The sequence below is a fragment of the Chiloscyllium punctatum genome, chromosome 44 (assembly GCF_047496795.1).
Source record: "Chiloscyllium punctatum isolate Juve2018m chromosome 44, sChiPun1.3, whole genome shotgun sequence".
Taxonomy (NCBI): domain Eukaryota; kingdom Metazoa; phylum Chordata; class Chondrichthyes; order Orectolobiformes; family Hemiscylliidae; genus Chiloscyllium; species Chiloscyllium punctatum.
Window position 1 is genome coordinate 50,201,695 of NC_092782.1, and position 27,277 is coordinate 50,228,971.

The following is a 27,277-nucleotide window of genomic DNA, read 5'->3' on the forward strand; positions in this document are numbered from 1 at the left end:
AGAGCATATGTGGCCTGCTTGGCCACTATCACTTGGAGTCTGCCCATTTGGATCTTTCCAGCCCGATTTGCTGCTTCTGATCTCCATGCAATAAGCCTCCTTTGAAACTGTTCATGAGAATAGGCTGAGATGATTGCAGAGTTAAATAATCTGCCAGCATTTGTTTTTGAAGAGCATGTATTTTTTTCCATTGACTTGTGGGATGTGGGCATCACTGGCTGGCCTTATTGCCTGTTGCCCGTGAGAAGGTGGTTGTCTTCTTGAACTGCTGCAGTTCAAGTACTGTAGGTTAATCCACAATACCACTAGGGAGGGACTTCCGGGAGTTTGACTCAGTGACAGTGAAGGAACAGTAACATATCTCCAGGTCAGGATGGTGAGGGACTTGGAGGGGGACATGCAGGTGATGGTGTTCCCATGTATTTGTTACCCTTGACCATTAATGTGGTAGTAGTCCTGGATTTGGAAAGTGCTGTCTAAGGATTGAGAGTTAATATCTGCAGTGCATCTTGAGGATAGTGCACGCTACTGCTACTGAGTGTCGGTGGTGGACGCCATATATGCTCATGGATGTAGTGCCAATCAAGCGGGCTGCTTTGTCTTGGGCAGTGTCAAACTTTGTGTCGTTGGAGCTGCACTCATCCAGGCAAATGGGGCGTGAGTTTCACACTCCTGACTTGTGCCTTGTACGTGGTGAACAGGCTTTGGGATTCAGAAGGTGAGTTACCCCAAGCAGTGTTCATAGTCTCTAACCTGTTCTTGTAGCTACTTTATTTATACAGCAAGTGCATATGAGTTTCTCGTCCCAAGAATGTTGATGGTGGGTGTATTCAGTGGTGGTGATAGAGCCATCATTGAATGTCAATTGGTGGTGATTAGATTGTCCCTTATTGGAGATGGTTGTTGCTTGGCATTTGTTTGTCATTCATGCTATTTGCCACTTGCCAGTCCAAGTATGGATATTGTTGCATTTGAGCATGGACTGTTTCAGTACCTGAGGAGGTTTGAATGATGCTGAACACTGTGCAATCATCAGCAAACCTCCCTATTTCTGACTTTATGATAAAGGGAAGTTCATTGAATTAGCTGAAACTGGTTGGGCTTAGGACACTATCCTGAGAAGGTCCTGCAGAGATGTAGCAGCTCAGATGACTGACCTCCAACAATCATGATCATCTTCCTATGTGTTAGGCATGACTCCAATCAGTCAGAAGAGCACTCTCTTGGATAAAGCATTGAATCATTTGTAACTGAGGAGTTAAAGCCTATGTATTGACTCTTGGAGAGGGATAGAAAGCTTTTAAAACAAACAAAAGAACTATGAGCAGGAGTTGGCAATTCAGCCCCTTGAGCCTGTTCCACTATTTTAATATGATCATGTCTGATTACATGTCAGCCTCAACTCCACTCTCCTGCCTGCTCTTTAACTCTTCACTCTGATATCGTAAATTCCATAGATTCTCAACCTTTTTGAGAGAAGTAATTTCAACTAATTTCGGTTTTAGGCTGAGAGATACCATTTAAAACAATGACCTCTCATTCCAGAGTGCCCCAGATGGGGAAACATCATTTCTATGTCTGCTTTGTCAATCCCCTTTAGCAATTCGTACACTTCAATTAGGTATTCTCTCATTCTTTTAAACTCCAGAAAGTATATGCCTAAACTCTCCGTAAGACAAGCTCTTCATTTCTACAATCAATCCAGTGAATTTATTCTAAGCTGCTTCCAAGACAATTTACATCCTTTTTCTACTAAGAGGACCAAAACTGTGCACAATGTTCCAAGTCTGATCTCACTCATGCCTTGTACACGTCATGACTGACTGAAAAAGATGTCTATTGAAGTAGCATACATACTCCACATTGTGTAGAATGAATTACTTTTGAATCATACTCTATGCTGTTTCATTCAATTCCCACAATGGCTGAGGTCATTGTGAAGGTCCCACCATCTCAACCTTGTCCCTCATCTGAGGTATGGTGAACCTCTAGTTAAACTCCCCATCGGTTGCCTCTAGTGAGAAACCAGCCCTATGGTCCTCTGAGACTGTAGCAACTTCACGAACAAATGATTTTTAAAAACAAGAATTTCTCTTTCTTGCAACAAGACCTATCATCAAAAATGACCAGGTACTCTATATTTGATAGAATTTCCTGATGAAGGGCTTTTGCCCGAAACATCGATTTTCCTGCTCCTCCGATGCTGCCTGACCTGCTGTGCTTTTCCAGCACCACTCTAATCTAGACTCTGGTTTCCAGCATCTGCAGTCCTAGTTTTTACCTAGTTATTTTTACCTATAACTGATGTTAGCTAGCTGGGTCATTGGGTCAAAATCCTGGAATCCTCTTCCAAATGGTATTATAGGTCGACCTAGAGCAAATGGACTGCACTGGTTCAGGAAGGCAGCTCACCAACGTTTCAAGGGTGCCTAGGAATGGGCAGTAAATGCAGACTTGGCCAACAAAACCATTGTTTAATGAGTGAATTTTTAAAAATGGAAAATTTGCCTGCAAGACTTCCTGCTATTGCTCAAATAGTCCTTTTTAGCAGGAATTTGAGCATAATGATTTAATCCTTAATTCAAAAGTTAGCAATTCCAACAGTTTTTTTTATAAAGAATTATAGTAGATCATTCTACTCAAGTTGATCTGTGTCAATGTTTATAATTCACAAACATTCATGCACCCTACTTTCTCAAATTATATCAGCATATTCTTCCAGGCTTTTTTGTTCCCATGTCATCATCTTTTTCTCCCCTTTTTAAATAGTGAAATAGTAAATTAGTTCGTTGACTGTTGTAGAGACATAGGTGAAACACTCAAGTCCTCAATGGGGTTTGAACCTACAGCCTTCTGATTGTGAAGTCAGCTGGTTGTGAGGTGAGCACGGCAAAGTCTTCATACGATACGTAGTGCTCATTTGCATTGATATGTGACCTAATTTGTACAGCAATAAAGTAGTACAGTTATCTTTTAATAGCCACTTGGCATTTTACTGATTCATTTTTCTCATTTGTGAAGAAATCAGAACTGTTATTAATTTTATCATATTTGAAATTTGAATGTGATAAATTGAAAACCTGCGATTTTTTTTCTAAATCTCTACTTGTGTGATGGATGGTGACTCATTTGTGACTTTAGGGCTTATGAATTATGTTCTTAGTATCAGGCATGGAAATTAAAATGGCATGCTGGGTGTTCCGATGACTCAAGGGGGATAGCTGAACCCAGTGGAGTAGATTTTAGTCAATAGATCAGGGTGAGAATGGCAACAAATCGCATCTTGTACTAAGTTAACACACCTGTCTTGTTTTATTTAATTACTTTCAATTAACTCTGCTGTAGTGTTGTGGTTTTGCTGCTGTAACTACTATACTTCATTGTCTTCACAAGCTTGTTTAATGGTTGGCATGTTAGCCCTGAGCACCTGTGCCTTTATCTCTGTCAGACTTTTTTAACTCACCAGCACCCCCTCAGATCACCACCTTCATCCTCTGACTGCCACATTATGTGACATTACTTCAGTTAACCCATATCCTGCCATCACCCTCTAGTGTTGAGCTCAACTGGACCAGCTAAAGGAAAGTCTCTGCTTTTGCTCCAACCTGTGTACTATTTCTCCCATTCACTGGATCATGCTGTTAACTCTCCGGAGCTGCTTTGTACTGTTCTTCTGGCACTCAGTTCTTCTCATCAATTACCTCCCACTTTTCAACCACAAGACTGTAAGACATAGGAACAGCAATTAGGCCATTCAGCCCATTGAGTTTGCTCTGCCATTCAGTCATGGTTGATAAATTTCTCAACCCCACTCTCCCACTTTCACTCTGTAACCCCCTGGTCTCCTTTATAATCAAGAACCTGTCTATCTCAGTCTTAAATATACTCAATGACTTGGCCTCCAAAGTCTTCAGTGGCAATGAATTCCATAGATCTGCCACTCTCTGGTTGAAGAAGTTTCTCCTTACCTTCATTCTAAAATGTCTTCCCTTTTGAGGGAAGGCTAAGGCTGTGCTCCCAGGTCGCAGCCTCTCCTAATGTTATTCCCTCTGTTGGACCATGGATAGTCACCCAACCTTTACCAAAGTCACCCTTCACACTTAAGCTGGGTATTGGACTTGTATAACTGTTCTGGTTTGATTGGTAAGTTCAACCAGGGATATGTTCTGCTATCTTTGGCAATAGCTGAATCAACTGGAGTACAAATGCAATCCAAAGCCCCTCTTGGTCACTGCTAACTAATTACTCCATCTTATCTTTATTTGAGTTTTTTTAACATACAAGCAGTCTGTGGAACCACTTGTTTTCCAAATCGCGACCATATACTGGGGTGCCTTTGTTTCCTTCAATCTCCTTGCTAAGCTTTTATCTCCACTCATCACAAACTTCATTTTAAGCATGAACTTCCAGCCTGGCTGCTGCCCATTAATAGCACTCATCTGTTTTACTTCAATGGGTTGACTTTAAGGTCTGTGTTCCAGTTTTTAAGTACTGCACACGCTCCTACAACCCGATTTGGATTATTGCTTTATGCTGCATTTCACACTTGTATCCTGCCACATCCAGATCAATGAAAAACCTGTTTGTGCCTTTTGTTGTTTTTTTGGCTCGGTTGCAGACTTGTGATGTACTCAGGCTTTTTTTTTAGGTAGGAATGTTACATAAATATTCTGGCTGATACAGTTGAAGTACTAAATTAGCTTCGACGTCTGGGGTAGGGTAAAGAATTAGAAAGCAGTGTCATGCTGATCGTAAACCAGTGGCAGATGGGTATCACATTACAGCTGGTTTTGGGTCAGGTGTGATTGTTATGTGATGCCAATACTCTCAGTATAGAAAAGGATGAAAGAAATATTGTGGTGGTTATGAAACCACAATCACTCAATAAACTTTGGGAGAAAGGGATGTGTAATTCTTTTGAGTGAAGTGAAAATTTACGACGTATCAACAAACCTCCTATTTTAGCCAGGAACATTGTTGTGAAACTTTCTCATTTCTGATTTAAAACAATGGCCAGTGGTGTAGCTTAAAACTTCCACTCTACTAAAATCTCACGAGAGCTATTAAGGGGAAGGGGAAGTGTAAGTGTTTGTCCATTCTCAGACTGGCCATTCTGCTGGCCTTAGTCATCCAATGGGTTTCTAGTCCTCACGATGAGGTTATGTTTGCCCATAACAGGAAACCTCCAGTCACAGTGAGTGAGAAGTTAACATCCATCCCAGTTGTACTTAAACTTGGATATCTGGCTGATTTTTGTGTTAACATATGCTCTTCAAACCAGTGCTGCCTCCTGTGATGAGAGTGTGGTGCTGGAAAAGCATAGCAGGTCAGGCAGCATCTGAGGAGTAGGAGAATCGATGTTTTGGGTATAAGCCCTTCACCCTGCCTCCAGTGAGACCTGTCATTGCTTATGACATTGATGTGAGTTATAGAAAGTCTAGTTTACTCTGTTTACACTGTTGTTTTTAAGATTGAGCTTGCAGAAAATCTAAGACTTGGCAACTATCATTTCATTTTTCCTCCTTTTTTATCGACGTTATTTCTTTTTTTTCCCAGGATGTTTCTGACATTCAATGAATGCAAGTTGTTTTGTTTTGTGAGGGAAGACAATAGTCTCTATGACCTAGTAACCTTGTGGTGCCCTTCACTGGTGTTAGTCCTGGCCCCTTGTGCATTCATTGTACTCTAAATAAAGGCAGTGCAGACATAAATGGAAGTGAAAAATATCAATCACGTTATGGTTAGCATGTGTTGGATAATACTTTCGATTGGCTGATGAGTGCATAGCGGTGCCCTATCCCATTAATCTAACTAAGGTGTAGACTCAAACTGGTGTCCCTTTACTTCTTTGGGACAAAATAGTTTTTCATACTGTGAAAGAAATGCTGGTTTCATTCCTGACTGGATGTACTGTACTTCTACGCCAGCCACGGTTCACAATGTCTTCAGTTGAACTGATTTGGAGATGCCGGTGTTGGACTGGGGTGTACAAAGTTAAAAATCACACAACACCAGGTTATAGTCCAACAGGCATAATTGGAAGCACACTAGCTTTCGGAGCGACGCTCCTTCATCTGACAATCACCTGATGAAGGAGCGTCGCTCCGAAAGCTAGTGTGCTTCCAATTAAACCTGTTGGACTATAACCTGGTGTTGTGTGATTTTTAACTTCAGTTGAACTGTTCTTTACTTTGTAGTTACCAAGTGTTGCATCTTGGAAGGGAAATTTGACCATTCCTTAGCCCATGCCAATAGCAATAACATTTGCAATGGAAAGGCTCAAGAAACATCTTTCTTTTTTGGGTAACTATCCATAACGAACCAGTTGGCTTTCTCTTTAAAAAAGAAAGGCTTGTATTTTTCACCTCCAGATGTCTCAAAGCGGTTTACAGCCAAAGATATACTTTTTGAAGTGTAATCACTGTTGTGAAGTAGGGAATGTGGCAGTGCATTTGCAAACTGCAATTTCACACTCACAGTAATGTGATAATGGTTGGATCTCTAATTGAGAGATAAATGCAAACCTGTGCTCATAATGCCATACCAATTTCATGCCCATCTGAGAGGCTGTTTGGGGCCTTTGTTTGTTCCAACTTTGATCGTGCTACATTCTTCAGTTCTGCAGTGGACTGACAAACGTTTCTTTTCATGTGCTCCAATCCTGATATACAAACTGATTCCACAAAAGGGCCACAGTTAGCGGAAAAAGTTGTGTCTGAAATGCTTAAAGATACCTTGCCTACATAGTTAATTAACGGGGTAAGATCTTCCTTTTTAGAGAATGATTTGCCTTTTGCGTGGTGGTAATATCACACCTCAAGCACACTGAAACTGATAAACCTATTCAAATAATTGATTATAATTTATATTATAAATTAAAATTGATGGCCTTTTCCATTAATACACATGGCCTCAAATCGCACTTCAAATTAATAATCTATTTATAACTTCCAGTAGTTGAGTTTAGGAATGATGTCATGTTAGTTGCTCTTTGTTTTTAAAGAAAACATTTGGATATTTCAGTCGAGTCCTAAGGGTATGTTGCACTGTCTGGTGCTTTTAGATAAAACATTGAACTGATCTCATCTGCACATTTGTGAATGTAATGAGCCTATGTGACTCTTCGAGGGGAGTTGTTATTTAAAACAATCTGAATGTTCTTTCCCTACTCAGATGTAGAAACTGTATCACTGTTACACAAGCCTCTTGATCAGGACAGCAGATACTTTCTCATCACCCAGTCATAGAGATGTACAGCTCGGAAACTGACCCTTCGGTCCAACCCGTCCATGCTGACCCAACCCAATCTAGTCCCATCTGCCAGCACCCAGCCCATATCCCTCTAAACCCTTCCTATTCATATACCCATCCAGATGTCTTTTAAATGTTGCAATAGTACTAGCCTTCACCACTTCCTCTGGCAGCCCATTCCACACATGCACCACCATCTGTGTGAAAAAATTGCCCCTTAGGTCTCTTTTATGTCTTTCCCCTCTCATCCTAAACCTATGTCTTCTAGTTATGACCTCTCCACCCCAAGGAAAAGACTTTGTCTATTGACCGTATCCATGCCCCTCATGATTTTATAAACCTCAATAAGGTCACCCCTCAGCCTCTGACGCTCAAGGGAAAACAGCCACAGCCTGTTCAGCTTCTCTTTATAGCTCAAATCCTCCAACCCTGGCAACAGCCTTGTAAATCTTTTCTGAACCCTTTCAAGTTTCACAACATCCTTCCAATAGGAAGGAGATCAGAATTGCATGCAATATTCCAAAAGTGGCCTAACTAATGTCCTGTACAGCCGCAACATAACCTCCAAATTCCTATTCTCAATGCTCTGACCAATAAAGGAAAGCATACCAAACACCATCTTCACTATCCTATCTATCTGTGACTCCACTTTCAAGGAGCTATGAACCTGCACTCCAAGGTCTATTTGTTCAGCAACGCTCTCCAGGACCTTATGGTTAAGTGTATAAGTCCTGCTAAGATTTGCTTTCCCAAAATGCAGCATTTCACATTTATCTAAAGTAAACTCCATCTGCCACTTCTCAGCCCATTGGCCCATCTAATCAAGGTTGTATTCTGAGGTAACCTTCTTCGCTGTCCTCTACATCTCCAATTTTGGTGTCACCTGCAAACTTACTAACTATACCTCCTATGTTCATATCCAAACCATTTATATAAATGACAAAAAGTAGTGGACCCAGCACCGATCTTTGTGGCTCTCCACTAGTCATAGGCCACCAGTCTGAAAAACAACCCTCCACCACCATCCTCTGTCTTCTATCTTTCAGCCAGTTCTGTATCCAAATGGCTCCAGAACTCTTGCGCTGGTGGGATTTGAACCCAAGCCGTTTGGTCCAGAGGGTGATGTGCTACCACTGCATCACAATAGCCCTCTTTTGTCTGCAGGAGTATATTTATCCCTCAACTAGTTGCAGTTAGCACAAGATCTGATTGGTTGATATTAGTTGGTATGAGCAGTGTAAGCTTTTTGGGCTCTCAACACTTTTCTTCATGCATTCATGGGACATGGGTGTCACTGGTGAGGCCAGAATTTATTGTCCATCTTTAATTGCAGTTGAGAAGATGGTGGTGAGCAGCCTTCTTGAACCACTGCAGTCCATTTGGTGTAGGTGTACCCACAATGCCCTTAGGGAATGGGTTCCAGGATTTTGACCCAGTGACAGTGAAGGAGCAGCAATATATTTATTTCCAGGTCAGGATGGTGAGTGGCTTGGATTGGAGCTTGCAAGAGGTGGTGTTCCCATGTATCTCCTGCACCTGTCTTGCTGGATGCTGGTGGATGTGGGTTTGAAAGGTGTTTTCTAAGATGCTTTGGTGAATTTCTGCATTGTGTAGATGGTACATACTGCTGCTAATGTGTATCAGTGATGAAAGGTTGTGAATCTGGCGCCAATCAAGCAGGTTGCTTTATCCTGGATCATGTTGGGCTTCTTGAGTGTTGTTGGATCTGCACTCATTTAGGCAAGGGGTCAAGTAACCTGGAGTGCATTGTATTGTTTCACATTCTCTATTTCAAGGGGAACATTTTTGGAGTTCTTTAGGGGAGCGAGATGTGATGGTGAATACGAAATCAAATTATTTGATTTCATTCTGGTCCAACCACTTTTTAAAAAAAGATTTCTCTGAAGCAAATGTTATAAGACTCAAAGCAATGTTGCGGGGTCATACTGGAGGATTTATTACCTACACACTGAAGGGGGCAGAAATGTCATACTTCATCAATAATGTTGAATGTTTCTTTGGGTGAATCCTGCCTGACACTTTGCCAAAAAAAAGAGACACCATGGAAAGAAAGTCATCTGAGGAACAGATTTTGTTCGGGCAATTGGATGGGCTAAAATAGTAATTTATTCCATTTACAATGAACATTGATTTAACATTGTTGTTGAGAAACCTTTGATTTAACCATTGCCTCTCTATTTTCTTTGCAGCCAGTTCCCATTGATGACAGCTTCTGCGGACTGGACATTAATGCTCCTTTAGGTGGCTCCACTCTCATGCAGGGCATCCCCCTGTTCTCTGAGGACCGAGACCGAATGAGCTCAGTGATTTCTTACGTTTACAACGACCACTCACTGGTCTTTGTGGGGACTAAGAGCGGCAAGCTGAAAAAGGTAGGAGGAGTTGGCTTTCCCCAGGGAGCCGCTTTGATGGTGTGTGAAACAATGTGTACACCCAAGTAGTTTAGTGCTTTTATTGTTTTGTTGTTCCAAGTTGTCCATTTGCTGTAGATGCACTTTCAGAATGGTTTCGATATGGCATGAGTATCTTTTATCACCACCAGCAACTGTTTAGAATTTATGACAAAGTTAGTGCTTGTAGACTGCGAGATGGTTTTGTTGATCATTGAAATGAAACAAATATTTTTGGGGCAGGATTCACACTCTACTGGTATGTTGCCCTCCAGTGGGTTAGTGACTGAGAGGTTGTTTTTAGTTATTTTTAATCAATGTGCTCAGTCACGTTATAACACCAGCCTGGAGTAGGTGAAATGTGGCAGGGTAAACTGATCTGCGATATTTTGTTTTTTGCCTACATGTTGCCATCACTCTGTTCCAACGAACAATTTGAATGTCAGCTTCTCAAGGCAGCTGAATGGACAATTCCTCGGGTAGATTTGTTTGCATGTCTCAGCTTGCTTTGGTTAGATTTGGCACTGCAGCTTGCTGTTTGGATGGGTTTAAAGGAATTGAACAATGGAAACGGTGGGGAGGTGTTCACACCTGGTTCCAGAGGGAGCATGCTGCTGTGTTGTACTGTGTCCAAACCTGGGGGGTCTTGACTGCTATAATCTCAGCCACTCCAGCTGCTCGTTACCTCGTCTGGCCCCACTTCGCAGAAGTGCTCACTTTGTTTGGGAGCAGGTTACAGTGCACTGTATTCAAGTCTTATACGGCACAGTGATTATCATTATAAGTCTAAAGCAGCTGGATACTTTCCACGGGGGTGCAGTTGCTCTCCAGTACATGTGCAAGAAGATAACCTGGAAACCAAGCAGGATTAATAGCTCATACGTAGTACAGAAGAAACATTTAAAACTGATAACCCTGTTTACGTCTTAGTCGAGTTAATGTATGTGCTTGCATTATTCACAGATAGTTGTACACGTGGAAAAACACGCTTGAGGTAAGACACTGGGTCAGAGGGCAGAAATTGGAATTTCCCATAATTCTGATGGTCTGCAAAATCTAGGCAGAAAACGAAAATGTAGCTGTTACCAGGCAGGCTGAGAGAGAAATTCAATGTGATTAACCAAGAGAACTGCGAAGTAGATCACTGCTACAGTCAGTGTAATGTACGTTTTCTCTCTCAACTTTAATTATGTTTAAAAAATACTTGTTTCTCCTTGTCTCTCTTGACTAGGGTATACATAGGTTGGCAAATCTTATCCCCCAGAGAGGTTTGAAGAGATGACATCCTTGTCTCGCAGCTGGACAGTGATGCTTGTTTGGCCCATAGAGGACTGCCTTGCAGCTTCATGCTAATCTATGAGTTCCCTGACAACACACAGATTCATCATGTTGTCATTGGACATTTCAGTATGTTAAAGGCACTATCAATAGTTTGGACCACTTCAACAATTAGAATGATCATGGGTATGATCATTCAAAACTAACTGTTCTCAAAGAAAACTGTCCCATCCTATTTGCAAGTTAAAAGGAATACAGGAGGTCAGTCAGGGAGCAGAATGGAAGTTTGTTTAGCAAGCCATCATTTTCATAATAATAGTTTTTATTTTTGAAGTTTTAATTTGGATTTGACTTATTGAAACTGAAAAATTACCACCAAAATGGGATATTTTGACATTACACTGGAATATCTGAGCAGCCCATGTGATTGAGAATTGACTATGGATGATTCAGAAGGTTGAAATACGATGTACTTTAATGCTTTCTTGGGTTCTTTGTCATAGAATAGCATTCAGCCCATCGAGTCCACACCAACCCTCTGAAGAGCATCCGACCCAAACCCATTTCAATCCCTATAACCCTGCATTTCCCACACCTCCCTGAATACTATGGGCAATTTAGTGTGGTCAATCCACCTAGCCTACACATCTTTGGACTGTGGGAAGAAACCAGAGCACCCAGAGGAAACCCATGCAGTCACAGGGAGAATGTGCAAATTCCATGTCGACAGTCACCCAAGGGTAGAATTAAACCTGGGTCTTCAGCACTGTGAGGCAGCAATGCTAACCACTGAGCTACCATGCCATCTGTAACACCTAGGAGCAGAAAATAGGCCATTCAGCCCATTGAGTCTGCTCCACCATTCAATCATGGCTGATAAGTTTCTCTCAACCCCATTCTCCCGCTTTCTCCCCGTCGCCCTTGATCCCCTTGACAATCACGAACCTATCTATCTACACCTTAAATATACTCAAAGAGCTGGCCTGCGCAGTCCTCTGTGGTAATGAATTCCATAGATTTATCACTCTCCAGCAGATGGAGTTTCTCCTTATTTCTATTCTAAAAGATCTTCCCTTTACACTACCCTGGGCCCTCAGGTCAGAGTCTCTCCTACCGATGGAAACATCTTCCCAACATCAACTCTGTTCAGGCCATTCAATAGTCTGTATGTTTCAGTTAGACCCTTCCCCCCTCAGCCTTCTAAACTCCATCGAGTATAGACCCAGGGATCCTCAAACATTCCTCATATGTTAAGCTTTTCATTTCTGGGGCTAGTCTCATGAACCTCCTCTGAACTCTCTCCAGGGCCAGTACATCCTTCCTGAGATATGGGGCCCAAAACAGTGCACAATACTCTAAATATGGTCTGACCAGAGCCTTATAGAATCTCAGAAGAAAATCTCTGCTTTTATGTTCAAGTCCACTCAAAATAAATGCTATCATTGCATTTGCCTTCCTGACTACTGACTCAACCTGCAAGTTTACCTTGAGCGAAACCTGGACTAAAATTCCCAAGTCTCTTTGCACTTTTCTCCCTATTTAGAAAAAAGTCTATACCTCTATTCTTCCGTCCAAAGTGCATGACCTCACTTTTTCCCACGTTGTACTCCATCTGCCACTTCCTTGCCCACTCTCCTAACCTGACCTAATCCTTCTGCAGCCTCCTCACCTCCTCAATGCTACTGTCCCTCTACCTATCTTTGTATCATCTGCAAACTTAGTCAGAGTTCCCTCAGTTCCTTCACTGAAAAGTTGTGGTCCCCAACCTGAGCCTTGTGGAACATCACTTGTCACTGGCTGCCATCCTGAGATGGACCCTGTTATGGACCAGGCCAGACCCCCTCAAAACATTTCAAGAAGGTAGGCCCAACCATAATTTTCTAGTTGCTTTAAGCAGGTGTATGTACCAGGAGTGATACAGCTGTCCCAACCACTTGGTTTTAAACAAAGCAGAATTTATTTCTACACATACAAAAGAGAACATTATATAGAAAAACATAACTTATCTGAAAACCCAGTTGACTCCAAAGCAACTTAATGATACTGTTCCAAATACTTGTAACAAAACATAAACACCCCCTCGGCAAGCATAGGTAAAATCAAACACAGGTTCTTACAGGAGAGATGGCAGAGAGAGAGAGAGAGAGAGCATCAGCATGGAGCTGTTTCTTTGACCAGCAACCTCAAAAAACTGATTTGTTGCTAAACCAAACCAAACCAAACTCTGAACTGGGAGAACTGGCCACTCCCCTTTCATTGTATAACTGTTTTAAAGGAAAGACTTAAAAGCGTTCTCAAGTAGATAAACCCAGACATATTGGAACCTCTGATTTTATGACCCCTCTGAAAAAACCCAAGGACACCATAACTTTGTTAAAGAAGCAGCATTGTCACAACCCTTTTATCCGAAGTCTCTGTTTTCTGCTAGACAACCAATCTCCTATCCATGCTAGCACCTTGCCTGTAACACCATGGACTGTTATCTTACTTTATTAGCCTCCTGTGCAGAACCTTGTCAAAGGCCTTCTTGAAATCCAGGTAGATAACATCCATTTGGCTCTCCTTGGTCTAACCTGCTAGTTACTTGAAGAATTCTAGCAGATTTGTCAGGCATTATCTCCCCTTGATGAAACCACGCTGACTTTGCCATGTTTTAACATACAATTACAAGCATTCAGAAATCTCATCCTTCACAATGGATTCCAGGATCTTGCCCATGCCCAAGGTCAGCCTAATTGCTCCCTTTGTGCTGCCCCATCACATCCTACTTCTCCTGGTTTAAGAATAAACCTATCTTTGAAACCATTATTGCTGCAGAAGTCGACTTAATTCCAGCATTAAGTGATGAGACTCCCTGTAAGCGCAATTAATATGCAATTTTTAAAGTGGAGAATTGAGTTAATCTACAGGGGGCCTGAACCAAGTGACTTGAATGTGGAAAAGGGATGTTATCCTAAAAGGTTTATATGCTCAATTGGAGTGCAAGACTAAATTAATCCCTCTGTTTTATTTTCTCTGATTACTGAGTGATATCTAGATTCTGCTTCTAAGTCAAGTAACAAATATTTAATTTTGAGCTAATTTTAATGACTCTCAAGTGTCAGGATTAATTGTGTTTTGAGATTTCATTGACAGCATCTCTTTTTTATGGTGATTAATGTCTGGAGGTTTCCATTATTTGATTTACATATTAAATAGAGACTCATTAAAAAAAACAGGATTGTTAGAGCAGAACTGTTCCTCATCTTAGATTGGCCATCATGCCAGCATTTGGAATGAGTTCTTTCTTGACTGAAATTTTTGTCTTGGAAAAGAATGGAATAGGTGAGAGGAATCTTTGTGTAATGTACCACAACACTGATTGTGTAGTGAGATATAACATATGTAGGAGAGAAAACCACCTCTGCTCTGCATCCTGTCGGCACTGGCCCTGCTTTGTTCCACAAGTTTTGTCATGATAAATAAATGTTTTCCTGACCCCATGTACGTGAACCACACAGATACAAGTGGGCACACATTTGTTTTGAAGCTAAAATTGCAGGGCGGTGAGGGAATAGCAGGGGCTTTGGGAAAATTGGATAGGTGTTTTAAAACAACTGGCACAGACTTAATGGGCTGAAATGACCTTTCTGTTTTACATGATTCTACAAAAGGCTCACATTCATGCAGGGTTCTCTACTTGTCATCTAACCTCATGCCTGGGAACTTTCATCATCACTCTACAGCAGTAATTTGTGTAAGACACTGACTGTAACAGCATTGCTTTAAAACATGCTTTCCATATCTCACTCAACAATTAGGAAGCTCTTTCAGCTGCTACTAATTGATGCTAGTGATTAGTATGCTTTTTAAACTTTTTCAAAATGCCTTGTCGGGGGCAATAAAGCCTTCCTGAAAATTAATGCAGAAGGAACACAGCTTAGTTTAGCGCAAGGTGTTTCAGTAAATAAGTCACCCATGTAACTCTGTTTATACAGTACATGTCATGTACCTGACAGTGATGCTTGTTGATTTTTTTAAAGAAAGCTGATGGAGTATTTGTACAAGTACCTGATTGAAGAGTGTTGACTGTTTTCAGATCTTGTATCTGCTCTTCTTTCTCCCTATGGTCAGATGAACGGGTCAAATAGAGATTGAAGTCCCCGTTTTGAAATGTTCAGGCCAACCATCTGTTTTGCAGCTAATGCCAAATGACCTTTCCTGATGATTTTTAAGGCTTTTTTGGGATCAGAGATGCAGAATCACAGGATAATTATGGTAAAGAAGGATGCTATTAAGCCCAACATGTATGCACAGTTCTTGAAACAAGCATCATTACTTCATGCCAATCTCTTTTCTCCTCTTGCACACTATTTCCATCCAAATAATCAGGAAGGGATTACTTACAGGAGGCACCATACCTCCCCTATCTCTGCCAAGCTTCCATAACTTTCCACATTGTACCTCTGGTGCCCAGCACTTGTGCATCGCTTTGGTTCACTCAGAAGGTGGTTAATGGTCTCCAGTTAAAACCTGCAACATGCAGCTGGATGTTGTTCCATGGTCCTTTGGTGGTATCCATTTTTGGTTGGTGAGTCTGGTTAGCAGGCTTTGATTGTTGGGCCGCAATAGTTGAGCCCACACTGTGTTGGCCCTTTTCCAGCAGCAGTTATATGACGGCCTTGGCTAGAACATTTATATTTCTTAGTCTCCTTTTCCACCTTCCCACCCCCACCTTATAAATGAAGGCAACTTGAATTCAAACTTAGTATCCTCATCACTCTCTGACTGATATCAACTTACCTGGGACCTTTGACTGTTTATGATTGAATCTTGCTTTGCTTTGCTGCTTAGTGATCCTTGCTGAAAGGCCATATTGCATCAGGCTATAGTGAGAATTGGAGTCAAATAGCCTGTTGGCACTTACAGGGAACTGTATGTTTAAAGTTCACATGTATCGTGCATCCCAATAAGAGTGCATTTATTTACTGATAAGTTTTAGAAACAAGTAGAAAGGGTGATGGCTCATTTGGCAATGCTGGTGAGCTGTGTTGTTTCATTTTGGGTTGGAAAAAGAATCAAATCATTAATTAATCTTCGAGAGTGGGGAATGAGAAGTGCTGTTGTTTGCCCATTCACTAAAACAAGGGGCATTTTGTTCTCTCAAGGCCAGCTATGATTGCCCTTCAGTTAGGAACTGATCAAATAGCTTGAAGTGGGAAAGGGAAGGTGGTAAATATCAATTTTTACTTGGGCATAAAGAAAATTGGGAGATATTTGAGCTTCTCAATTTTTTAAAGGAGGTACTTAAGAGCTTAGAGATGCGCAAGATCATGAGCTTAATAGATAAGGGAGATCTGAAATGCCACCCCAATTTAAGCCATGACAATAGGATCAAGAGATGCAGGAACAATGTAGAGAAAGACCCTTCTTGAGGGCACTCTGCAATTGGAAATGAATACTGACCTTGTCAGTGATGCATAGTTCCCATTTTTCAAATCTGATGTTTGTACAGTTGAATTCCGTAGTTAACTGAATTATAAAATTGCACGTACTGTTTACAAACGATGAATGTCTCAACAGTAGCGTATTCATTTTCTAAATACCTGGTGCTGAACAGTTATTCAACAACATGATTGCGATTTGATTAAAGGACAATGACAGTAGGAGTGTGTTTTTGTTTGCTATTAAATTCCCTTGGTATGAAACAAAGCAAAAATACTCTAGGGCTGATTGATTGCATTTTCCTCCTTCCTAACCAGCCCATCCATGCAGATGTGTACTCACATGGTAGACAAGAATGGTTAATTATGTTAATCATCTTGATAATGTATACCTATGCAGGGCATTGTTTAATTAGTACTTGGTCTCTCTTTCAAAATTGCTCCATTTGGAAAGGGAGAATGCGGTATCCTTTGAAATGCCAGAGCCTTACTGTGGTCAGTGTGCAATGTCACTCCACAAACCCAAACTTTAATTTGACTCAATTTCTAAGTTTCTTATTTAAGGGGCTATTTGGTACAATTTGTTTCATTGTCAATAGCTAGCTCACTTCAATGGTTAGATCTGTGCCCAGGCGATGGTACTTAGAGAAGGAGACTGTAATGTCCACTGCTAAACTTCAGGCCATTTATTTTATCATGAAGAAACCCTGGGACAAGGACTGGACATCTGGCTGGGTACTTGAGAACCATTGATAAAATGAAACTGATTAGGTCAGTGAAGAGCACGGGAGCACACTTGTATTTCTTGATTTTACACTTCAGGGATATGCGACCCTATGCTGGAAGCACTCGGTTAACATCAGCCCTTTGGTGAAAAGTCAGATGATGGCATGGGCCCAGTATTTAATAATCAGGGAGGTCATTGCACTGTAAGCTTCTAGGAGGGGTTGGTGGAGGGAGTGGGGCAAGTGTTCTAGTCTTGCCTTCAACCTTCCTCTGCCTCAAACCCTTCAAGCCAGGGTTTTCCGATCGGCTTCATTGCTGAATCTAGTGCAGAGTGCAGTGCCTGTCCCTGAGCAATACTTGGGTGAATGCCCATTGATCTTGGTCAAGGAATTATTGTATCAGCTCATGTGCTTGTGATTTTGTGGAGATTGTGACTATTTCTGCAGTCCTGCTGGCCCAGCTATGCCCAGTTTATTTGCTCAACATCCACATTGGGAAGTACATGCGCCTGCTTTGGATATCATGCTTCTCATAATAGAATAAATCATTGGGACTTGATATGATCTACCTCTGAAGTTTTTCTAACTTACAGCTTGGTTTGTGTATGTGTATGAGTGGTGGGCAGCTGTTGCTATGCTCAAATTTACCAGTAGAACTGACAAGTGATGTAATAAGATCCAAACACCACAAACAAGCATTTATGTAGCACCTTTTATCTAGTAAAACATTTCCAGGAACTTTATAATGGCTATTATTAAATCATAATATCTCACCAATGCTCAGAGCTTGACACCATCCAGGCCAATGCTGCCACTTGATTGGTACAACACATACATTCACTTCCTCTACCATTAAAGCTGAGTAACAGCAGTGTGTGCAATCTATAAGATGCACTGCAAAAATTCACTATGGTTCCTGAGATAGCACCTTCCAAACCCAAGAACATTGCCACCAAGAAGATCAAGGGCAGCAGATCCTTGAGGAAATGGACCATCTACAAGTTCCCCTCCAAGCTACTCACCACCCTGACTTGGAGTATATTGCCACTTCTTTTGTGTTGCTGGGTTAACATTTTGGAACATTCTCTCTAAACCAAAATGTGGTCCGACCTAAAACAAAAGGACTAGCAGTTCAAGATGACAGCTCACTGCCACCTTCACAACAGCAATTGGGGATGGACAATGCATGTTAGCCCAGCCAGCAACACTAATATCTCATGAATGAACAAAGAAACAAATTAGGATGGGTGACAAAAACAAAAGCTTGGTCAATTGGCAACTTTTAGGAAGCATCCTTTATATGAAGGAGAGATCTTGTGAGGGTATTCTGCAGCTTGAGACCTACATTTCTCTTTGACACTTGGCCAGTTTGAGGTACTAAGAGTACATGTAGTCTCCTTGGAATTGGATATTAGATTGAAATTCATGCTTCAGAAAAAAATGTGGGAAGAGTCTGGAGAGGGATTCGAGAGTGAGAATCTTATTTTTCCTCCCAACAGCTGTGGAAAGTGGGGGTGAATGATATTTTCAAGGTTAAGGTGATAGTTTTTTTGATAAACTTGTGCATCAAGGGAACCAAGGCTGACAGGTACATAAAGTTGAATACAATTGACCAGTAGAATCAGTTTGACGGGCCAAATGGCCAATTCCTGTTGTGTTCTTGGCTATTACTGCCACCTTGCCTTGAAGTGACAATGGAACCAGTATTGAGGTTCTTTGACATGATCTGATGAAGGGATGGTAGAGAGTGAGACAGCAGATGGTTAATTTTTGCTCATTCCATGCAAATTTTAAAATGGGAAGTTTGATGTGTAATTTTGATAACCCCACAGAACAATTTTTAGCAACATTTACAAGAATAGTTCACATTTAAACAGCCTGATTACCAATTATAACCTAAAGCCAGAAAGTGAGAAAACAGCATTCCAACAAGGACCTAATAAATTATTTATACAAAGCAATTAACGTACCCAAGGAAACATGATGCCTTATTGCAACGTAGATGAGTGAGAAGGAATGTTTTCTACTTGTGGGGTTGACCTCACTATCCAAATTTGAGAACTATTAGATTTCCGAAAGCTAAAATTCATCAAGAGGCAACTTAGATCTAAGGTTAAAATCAACTAGGTAAAAACAATGACTACAGATGCTGGAAACCAGATTCAGGATTTGTGGTGCTGGAAGAGCACAGCAGTTCAGGCAGCATCCGAGGAGCAGTAAAATCGACTTTTCGGGCAAAAGCCCTTCATCAGGAACAAAGGCAGAGAGCAGTCAGTACCTCATTGATTTAGTATAAAGAGAGACTGTAGAAAAACATTGTTTCTTCAGCACTTGAGAGGTGATCTGTACTAAAAGGATTAGGGCAGGTTAATCCTGAGCTTATTTTCCAAACTGAACGTTGGCATCCGAACAAAAGAATATAGGTACCAATTGACATGAGACATGTTACTCACTGGGGTTAATCAGACTGGAAGAAGGCAACTTTAACTTGAACTATTTACAACCACAAGACTGTCCTTTTCAGAAAAGGCTGAACCAATCAGACTTCTTTTTCTCTAGCAGACGGCAGTGACGTATCCTGCTAAAGATGTTCAGAATACCTGAAGTGTTTGACAGAGTAGAAATAAAGAAGTTGCTTCAACTTGTGGGTGAGACCAGAACTAGGGGCTGTATACAAAAGATGGTAACTAATATCTCCAAAAAGAAATTCAGGAAAAACCTCTTTACACAGACAGTGGTTAGAATATGGAGTTCATTCTCTGAAAGCATTGATAAATAGCGTGGAGAGAATCTGAAATCCACGTGAGTGAAAGGAACAGAAAGGCCTGTTAATAGGACGAGATGAAGTGGGATGGAGTGGGAGGGGGCTTGTGTTGGGCATACTCTCCACCTACTGTTGGTTTGAATACCCAGTTTCTGTGCTATCTGCTCACTATAACTATGTTTAGGGATAATGCTGGTAAGATAATAAAGGTTAGATTGGTTCATGACTTGGTGTCTCTTTTTCTGTGCAAGGAAGTTTGGCACTTTTAGCTTTTGCAAGTAGAAGTATTTCCTGACTTCACTTTCGAAACTTTGGCTCTAACTTTTTTTAGATTATGCCCCTTGACCTGGACTCCGCATCTAGCAGCAACAGTTTCTCTCTGTCCAACCTGCCTATTCATTCCCCTTTAAAATTGTGAAAACTTTGATTAAAATCATCCCTTCACCTGCGCTTCATGGAATGCTATCCTAGTTTGTGTAATCTCTTTGTAATTTAACGCTTGGAGTCCAAAACCCACGATCCTACCTAAGTGGGCTCAGAACTGTTCACTATACTCCATCTGTGATCTGTTTACGGTTTTGTAAGACTTTACGTAATCTCTACGTCCTTGCACTCCAGTCCAATAGATAGTAAGACCAGCATTCCATCAGTCTTTTTTTGGACCAGCTCATGACATTTCAGTGATCTATGTACCAGTCTCCTAAGTCTCTATCCATTTACACCATTTGGGAAATATTCTGATATCTCTTTTTCTAGGTTTAAGGTGATCGTCACATTGACCCACATTACAATCCAGTTGCCATGGATATTCAGGCTTGCTTAATTTATTAAAAACTGCTTTGTGATGTAATGCTTCCATTCACACATCTTACAGTCCTCTTTTTTTTTCGATTTATGGATTTGTCATATGTCAAAGTCATTAATCAATGCTGTAATTAGCTGCGGCCCTAATACAGATGTCTGCATGACACCACCAATCCCATGTGGAAAGGAGAGGAGAAGCTAGACTTGTATTTTAAATTTAAAGACATCTATGTTGGCATGAAAGCTGAGCAAGCTGAAGTGAACTGGCATATTAAGCTAGGGATAGATCAATAGAAGCAGATAGATATAGGATAGATGTCAGAGGTCTGTTCTTTACTCAGAGAGTAGTAAGGGCGTGGAATGCCCTGTCTGCAACTGTAGTGGAGTCACCAACTTTAAAGGCATTTAAATGGTCATTGGATAAACATATGAATGATAATGGAATAATGTGGGTTACATGGGCTTTAAATTGGTTTCACAGGTTGGCGCAACATCAAGGGCTGAAGGTGTACTGCGCTGTAATGTTCTATGTTCTACTTCAGAACACTCAGAATAAATATATTCCTACTATATAGGAAAATTCTAAAGGGAGACCTTGCCATAGATGGTCAACTAGAGAAGTTAGGAAAAGCATCAAACTTGATTTGCAAAGATAATTTGTAGCTTAGATGTTTGATTAGAATGTAAAAAAATGGATTGCATGACTGGAAGATTTATCAGGCCTAAAAGATAGAATGTAGGAAGAAGGTCACTACAAATGTAAAAATGAATGGGTTGTCTAATGAGGATTGATTGGACAGGCTGGGCTAATTTCCCCTGGGGTTTCCAAGGGTGAGAGTTGACTGATGTGCACAACATCCTTGGAAAAGAGCAAGTAACAGTAGAAAGTAAGAATGGGGAGAAAATAATAGATAACAAGAAAATGGTGAATGAAATGGACAAATACTTTGCTTCTGTCTTTAGGGTAGAGGATACAAAATGCATTGCAGTAAGAGCTTTAAGTCAGGGGATGGAAGGGAGACCAAACCTTCATAAACTTATAATGATCAGAAAAGTGGTACAAAGAAATGTGATGGAGCTGTGGGTTAATGAATGTTCAGGTCTCGACTGACTTCAGATCAGGGATTCATAAGATGTGCTTAATGAGATAACAGATGCATTGATGTCAGTTCTCTAAAATGCCTGAGATTGGGGAAAGGTTCCATCAGACTGGAAAGTAAGAGATGTAATCTTTTGAGTCAAAAAGGGAGGGAGGCAGAAAACAGGAAATCACGGGCCAGTTAGCCTGATGCCTGTCATTCGGGAAGTGTTACAATTGATCATTAATAACTGGGCACTTGGGAAAATTCAAAGTAATCAGGAAGAATCAGCACATATTTGTTAACGGAAAGTCATGTGTTACCAATTTGTTAGATGTCTGAGGAGTAATGTGCTGTGGATAAAGAACAAGTAGTAGATATGCTGTACTTGGATTTCTAGAAGGCACTTGATAAGGTGTCACCTCAAAGATTCAAGGGGAAAATAAAAGCTGATGGTGCAGGGTTACAATTCTAGCATGAATTGAAGATTGGCTGGTAGAAAATAGTGTGCACAAAATAGGTCCTTGTCTGAGTGGTAGGATTTGCTGAATGGAGTCCTGCATGGGTCTTTTCGCTGGTTAGACGTTTGGAATAAGTGGGTTGTCTAGGATTGATTGGACAGGCTGGACGTGTTCTCACTGGAGTGACAAAAGGTGAGAGATGACGACTGAAGTGCAAAAGATCCTGGATGGTCTTGACAAGGTGAATGTGGAAGGATATTTTGTCTTGTGAGTGAGCCTAGAAATAAGACCACTGTTTAAAAATTAGAGGTCACTGTTCTAGGGCAGAGGAGAAATGTTTTTGCCGATTGTATAAGTTTGGAATTCCACCACAGGTGGGGATGGGAGCTGGGGTGCAGAGGTCAGTGAATATTTTTAAGGTAGGTGGATAGATTCTTGTTAGACTGAGGAATTGAAGGTTATTGGAGTGAATTAGAATGTGGTGTGTAAAACTGAGACAGATCAGCTGTGATTTTATTGAATGGCAGGGCAGACTCAAGAGGCCAGATGTTCTGCTTCTGCTCTCATTGCTCATATCCTGGGACTTAAGAGGACCTGCGCATTAGCACAACGCTTGTCTCCTGCTGTTTGGTCCATTTCCAAACCAGCTTCCTGGAGTGATTTTATCAAATGCCTTCCAAATGTACATTTAAATAACCTCTGTGGATGTTCCCTTACCCACTAGTTTAGTCACCTCTTCAAAAAGAAAATTCCATCACGCTCATCAGTCGTGACATACATTTTGTAAATTCAGTCTGGCTTCATCTTTTCAATGTTTTCTGTAAATCTGTCCTTAAGCTGGACTCTAGTAATCCCTTATAAGAGACATTAAGCGATCTGGCTTGAATTCCCTGGATTGTCCCTCTCTTGCCTTTCTCAAATAGTAGAATGAAATGTGGCTTTCTGATCCAAAGGAAAAGCTTCTGAATTAGAGTCTCACAGTTATTGTCACCCCCACCTTCCTTTAACATCTTGGAATAGAAACCAGCTGAGGACTTGACACCTGTTAATGCCATTACCTTCTCCTTTATTACTTTGTTTATTTTGAGTACCTGTCCCTGATTGATTATAATTTCCTCTGCCATAATTACCCTTCCTCTTCTGTAAATATTCTGCAAAGTACTTATTCAATATAGTGACCACTTTTTGTGGCTTGGTAGCTCAGTGGTTAGCTCTGCTGCCTCACAGCTTCAGAGACCTGGGTTCGATTCCAGCTTCAGGTGACTGTCTGTCTGTGTGGACTTTGCACATTCTCCCCCGTGTCTGCATGGGTTTCCTCCCGCTGTCCAAAAATGAGCAGGTTAGGTGGATTGACCATGCTAAATTTCCAGTAGTGACCAGGGATGTGCAGCTAAGGTGGATGAGCATGGGAAATGTAGGATTACATGGATAGGGTCTGTGTGGGATGCTCTTGATGGGCTGAATGGTGTGGACTTGATGGGCTGAATGGCTTGCTTCCACACTGTAGGAATTTTATGATTTTCCTATATTATTTCAGTTTTAATTAGGCAAACACAACCTCTTACCACCTTATTTTCTGTTCTATTGTCTGATTTTGATATCCCTTAAAATGTTCTTTATTGCTCCATTTTTGTGGTTCTTGGTCAATGGTTTTGTTTTATTTCTTTGTATCAGTTTTTGTATTTTGGCATTTCTTTTACTTTCAGTTGTATCTTGTCCCTTGTGTTTTAGTTTTCCGTGTTTTTTTTTCTTTTTGCTCCTTTTGGCAAGCAGAGTACTTGACTTTTTAAGGATGTAAACAAGTTCTGAATCTCAATTTTTTTTAAACACATCCCATCATTGGATAAATGTTTATGCTCTGTTAGACTTTGAAATAAATTTGGCTCATCACTTTTTTTTTGTATTAATTTTCCATGTGATGAGAATACCATCGGCAAGGCTGGCTTCTATTGGTCGTCCCTAATGACCCTTGCATTGAATGGGAGGGTAGTTCATTCAGCCACGTTATTGTGGATCTGGACTTGCATGTAGGCCAGACTGGGTAAGGATGGCAGATTTCTTTCCCTAAAGGGTATTAATGAACCAGATGGGCTTTTAAAAACAATGACTGATATTGGTAGTGATAAATAATCTGATTAGCTTTCAATTCCAGATTTTATTTATGAATGAATTTGAATTCCACCAGATGGATGGGTTTGAGTGAATGTGTATTGAGCAGGGTCTTTGGATTATTAGTCCACTGACATTATAGACAATAGACAATAGACAATAGACAATAGATGCAGGAGTAGGCCATTCAGCCCTTCGAGCCTGCACCTCCATTCAATATGATCATGGCTGATCATTCCCAATCAGTATCCTGTTCCTGCCTTATCTCCATAACCCTTGACTCCACTATCTTTAAGAGCTCTATCCAATTCTTTCTTAAATGAATCCAGAGACTGGGCCTCCACTGCCCTCTGGGGCAGAGCATTCCACACAGCCACCACTCTCTGGGTGAAGTAGTTTCTCCTCATCTCTGTCCTAAATGGTCTACCCCGTATTTTTAAGTTGTATCCTCTGGTTCGGCACTCCCCCATCAGCGGAAATATGTTTCCTCCTGCCAGAGTGTCCAATCCTTTCATAATCCTATACGTTTCAATCAGATCCCCTCTCAGTTTTCTAAACTCAAGGGTATACAAGCCCAGTCGCTTCAGTCTTTCAGTGTAAGGTAGTCCCGCCATTCCAGGAATTGACCTCGTGAACCTACGCTGCCCTCCCTCAATAGCCAGAATGTCTTTCCTCAAATTTGGAGACCAGACCTGTACAGACATTACTGGTATTTCACCATCTTCCACTGTGACCTTCCCCCTTTTAAGGTGAAAAGGTTGTCCTGCTCAGGTGTTCAGATACTCATCACTACATACCTGATTCTCTCGCAGCAATTTAAAATCTTGGCTGCTAAAAGTAGGCCTTTGTTTCATGTTTTGAGAGTGTGGTGCTGGATGACTTTCCCGCTCCACGGATGCTGCCTGACCGGCTGTGCTTTTCCAGCACCACGCACTTCAACCCTGATCTTCAGCATCTGCAGTCCTCACTTACTCTGAGGGTTAGACGTGGGTGTGTTGTGAGGTGAGATTTGCTGCTTTCTCATGGACAACTCTTACTGACCGCGAGAATCCCTCATCCCGAAACACAAAATATACACTTCACCATGCAACAATATTTTTTAACATTGCAACACTATTGTGGTAGATCCTCACATGACCTTCTGCCCAGGGGATCCTCCAATGTTTGCCAGTATGTGAAGAGAGTACCCAGCTTATGAAATTGAATGCATGATGGCACTACCACATTTAAAACACAATATTTCTTTATTAATTGACTTCAAAGTGTAGACTGTTGTAGAAATCTCAGCCGACAGACTAGCTGCTGTTCTGTTTGCATGTTTTGAATTTTTTTTGTACTTAAGCTATGGCTTCCATCTGAGTCCACAGTTCTGAGAATTAACTCTTTCTGTCCCAGTGAATGGATTCCTTCTTTTCCAGTGAATTGCCAACATTGCCTCTTGCTCCAATCACCTCTGTGTCCACGGTAGTAGGCATTGCCTTTGTTGGATAAATGTTTGACTTCATCCCTCGACCTGACCTGAGACAATTCTGACTTCCTGCTACCTGAGATGGTCAGTGGAAAATTTTGAATCTTGAGCAAGTAGTGGAGTCATTCCTGTGTATCTTATGGTGAGTTATTATTTCTGTCTTTGCCAAACTGAGTAATAAATTTATGTATATAACTCAGCTTGTCAGGCTAGGGCAGGAAATAGGAGAGAACCTCAGAGAGACTGTCACATGATGATTTGGTTATTTTGCAGCCTTCCAAAAGTTCAGACAGACTCTTAAATGTGAGCTGACATTCAGCTGGTACTTTCACTGCTTTGTTGCTGTTGGATATCAGCTGTGGGCTCAATGGGAAAGAACTCTGAATCAGAAGGATCTGAGATTGAGAGCCATGCCAGTCACTTGAGCCCATGATCCAGGCTGGTCGTCCAGTGCAGCACTGAGGGAGCACCGGCTCTCTGGTGCAGCACTGAGGGAGCACCGGCTCTCTGGTGCAGCACTGAGGGAGCACCGGCTCTCTGGTGCAGCACTGAGGGAGCACCGGCTCTCTGGTGCAGCACTGAGGGAGCACCGGCTCTCTGGTGCAGCACTGAGGGAGCACCGGCTCTCTGGTGCAGCACTGAGGGAGCACCGGCTCTCTGGTGCAGCACTGAGAGAGCACCGGCTCTCTGGTGCAGCACTGAGGGAGCACTGCACTGTCAGAAGTGCTGTCCTTTGGGTGAGATGTTAATGTGGGATCTTGGCTGTCTCCCTGGTTAATCCTGATGTTTTTGCCAATGTTTTATAATCAGTATTAATTCAAATAGCCCCAGTGATCATATGGTTGTTATCTCATTGCTGTTGCAATGTACAAATTTGTTGATTTTTTTGAAAATGACTACGGTATCTACACCTCAAAATTGCATCAGCTCTGAAAATTACTTGGGGGTTTGCTAGAAATTCTGAAAAATGCTTATGATGCATGTATTTCAGAAGAATAATGGAAAAGGCAAGAAAAAGACAGTGATGAGTTATCAAAATTTATATCTACCTTATCAAACCCCTTTGTAAATTTAAAGATAGCTAGGTAGGTTAGCCATGGTAAAAACCCCATGGTGGGAGGAGGGAGGGGAAGGAGGAAGGGGTGGAGAGGGAGGTGTGTATCTGAGGGGGAATGCTCTTCAGAGGGTCAGTGCAGATCCAGTGGGCCAAATCCCTTCTTTCTACACTGCAGGGTTTCTATGATTCTAATAGTGTCAACTCCTGAGTCATTCTATCTTTATAGAGAACAAATTCCAGTTTTATAGTTCTTCCCTGATAGTTATGGGATTTCTTTTTCCCAGTTCCTCCAATCATTTTGTAATAAGCACTCCAAAGTGAAGTTTAACCGAGGTTTGGTACAGAGTTAACATGACTTCTCTATCTTTTGTATTTCTGTATTTGTGAACTCCCAGCGCTCGGTGTGTGGTTTTTTTTATGGTCTTGTTGACCTTTGTTGCTCCCTTC

At 41.3% G+C, this 27,277-nt stretch overlaps 1 protein-coding gene across 8 annotated transcripts in view; it reads left to right on the forward strand.

Annotated features, from left to right (window-relative positions):
• The window catches only part of plxna4 (plexin A4), a 632,909-nt gene that overhangs the window by 14,504 nt on the left and 591,128 nt on the right, over positions 1 to 27,277 (forward strand). For all 8 annotated transcript variants that reach the window (XM_072562914.1, XM_072562916.1, XM_072562917.1 and 5 more), the window contains exon 3: positions 9,462 to 9,644. In XM_072562914.1, the coding sequence (XP_072419015.1) occupies positions 9,462 to 9,644 (183 nt within the window). The remainder of the gene's footprint in view (positions 1 to 9,461; positions 9,645 to 27,277) is intronic.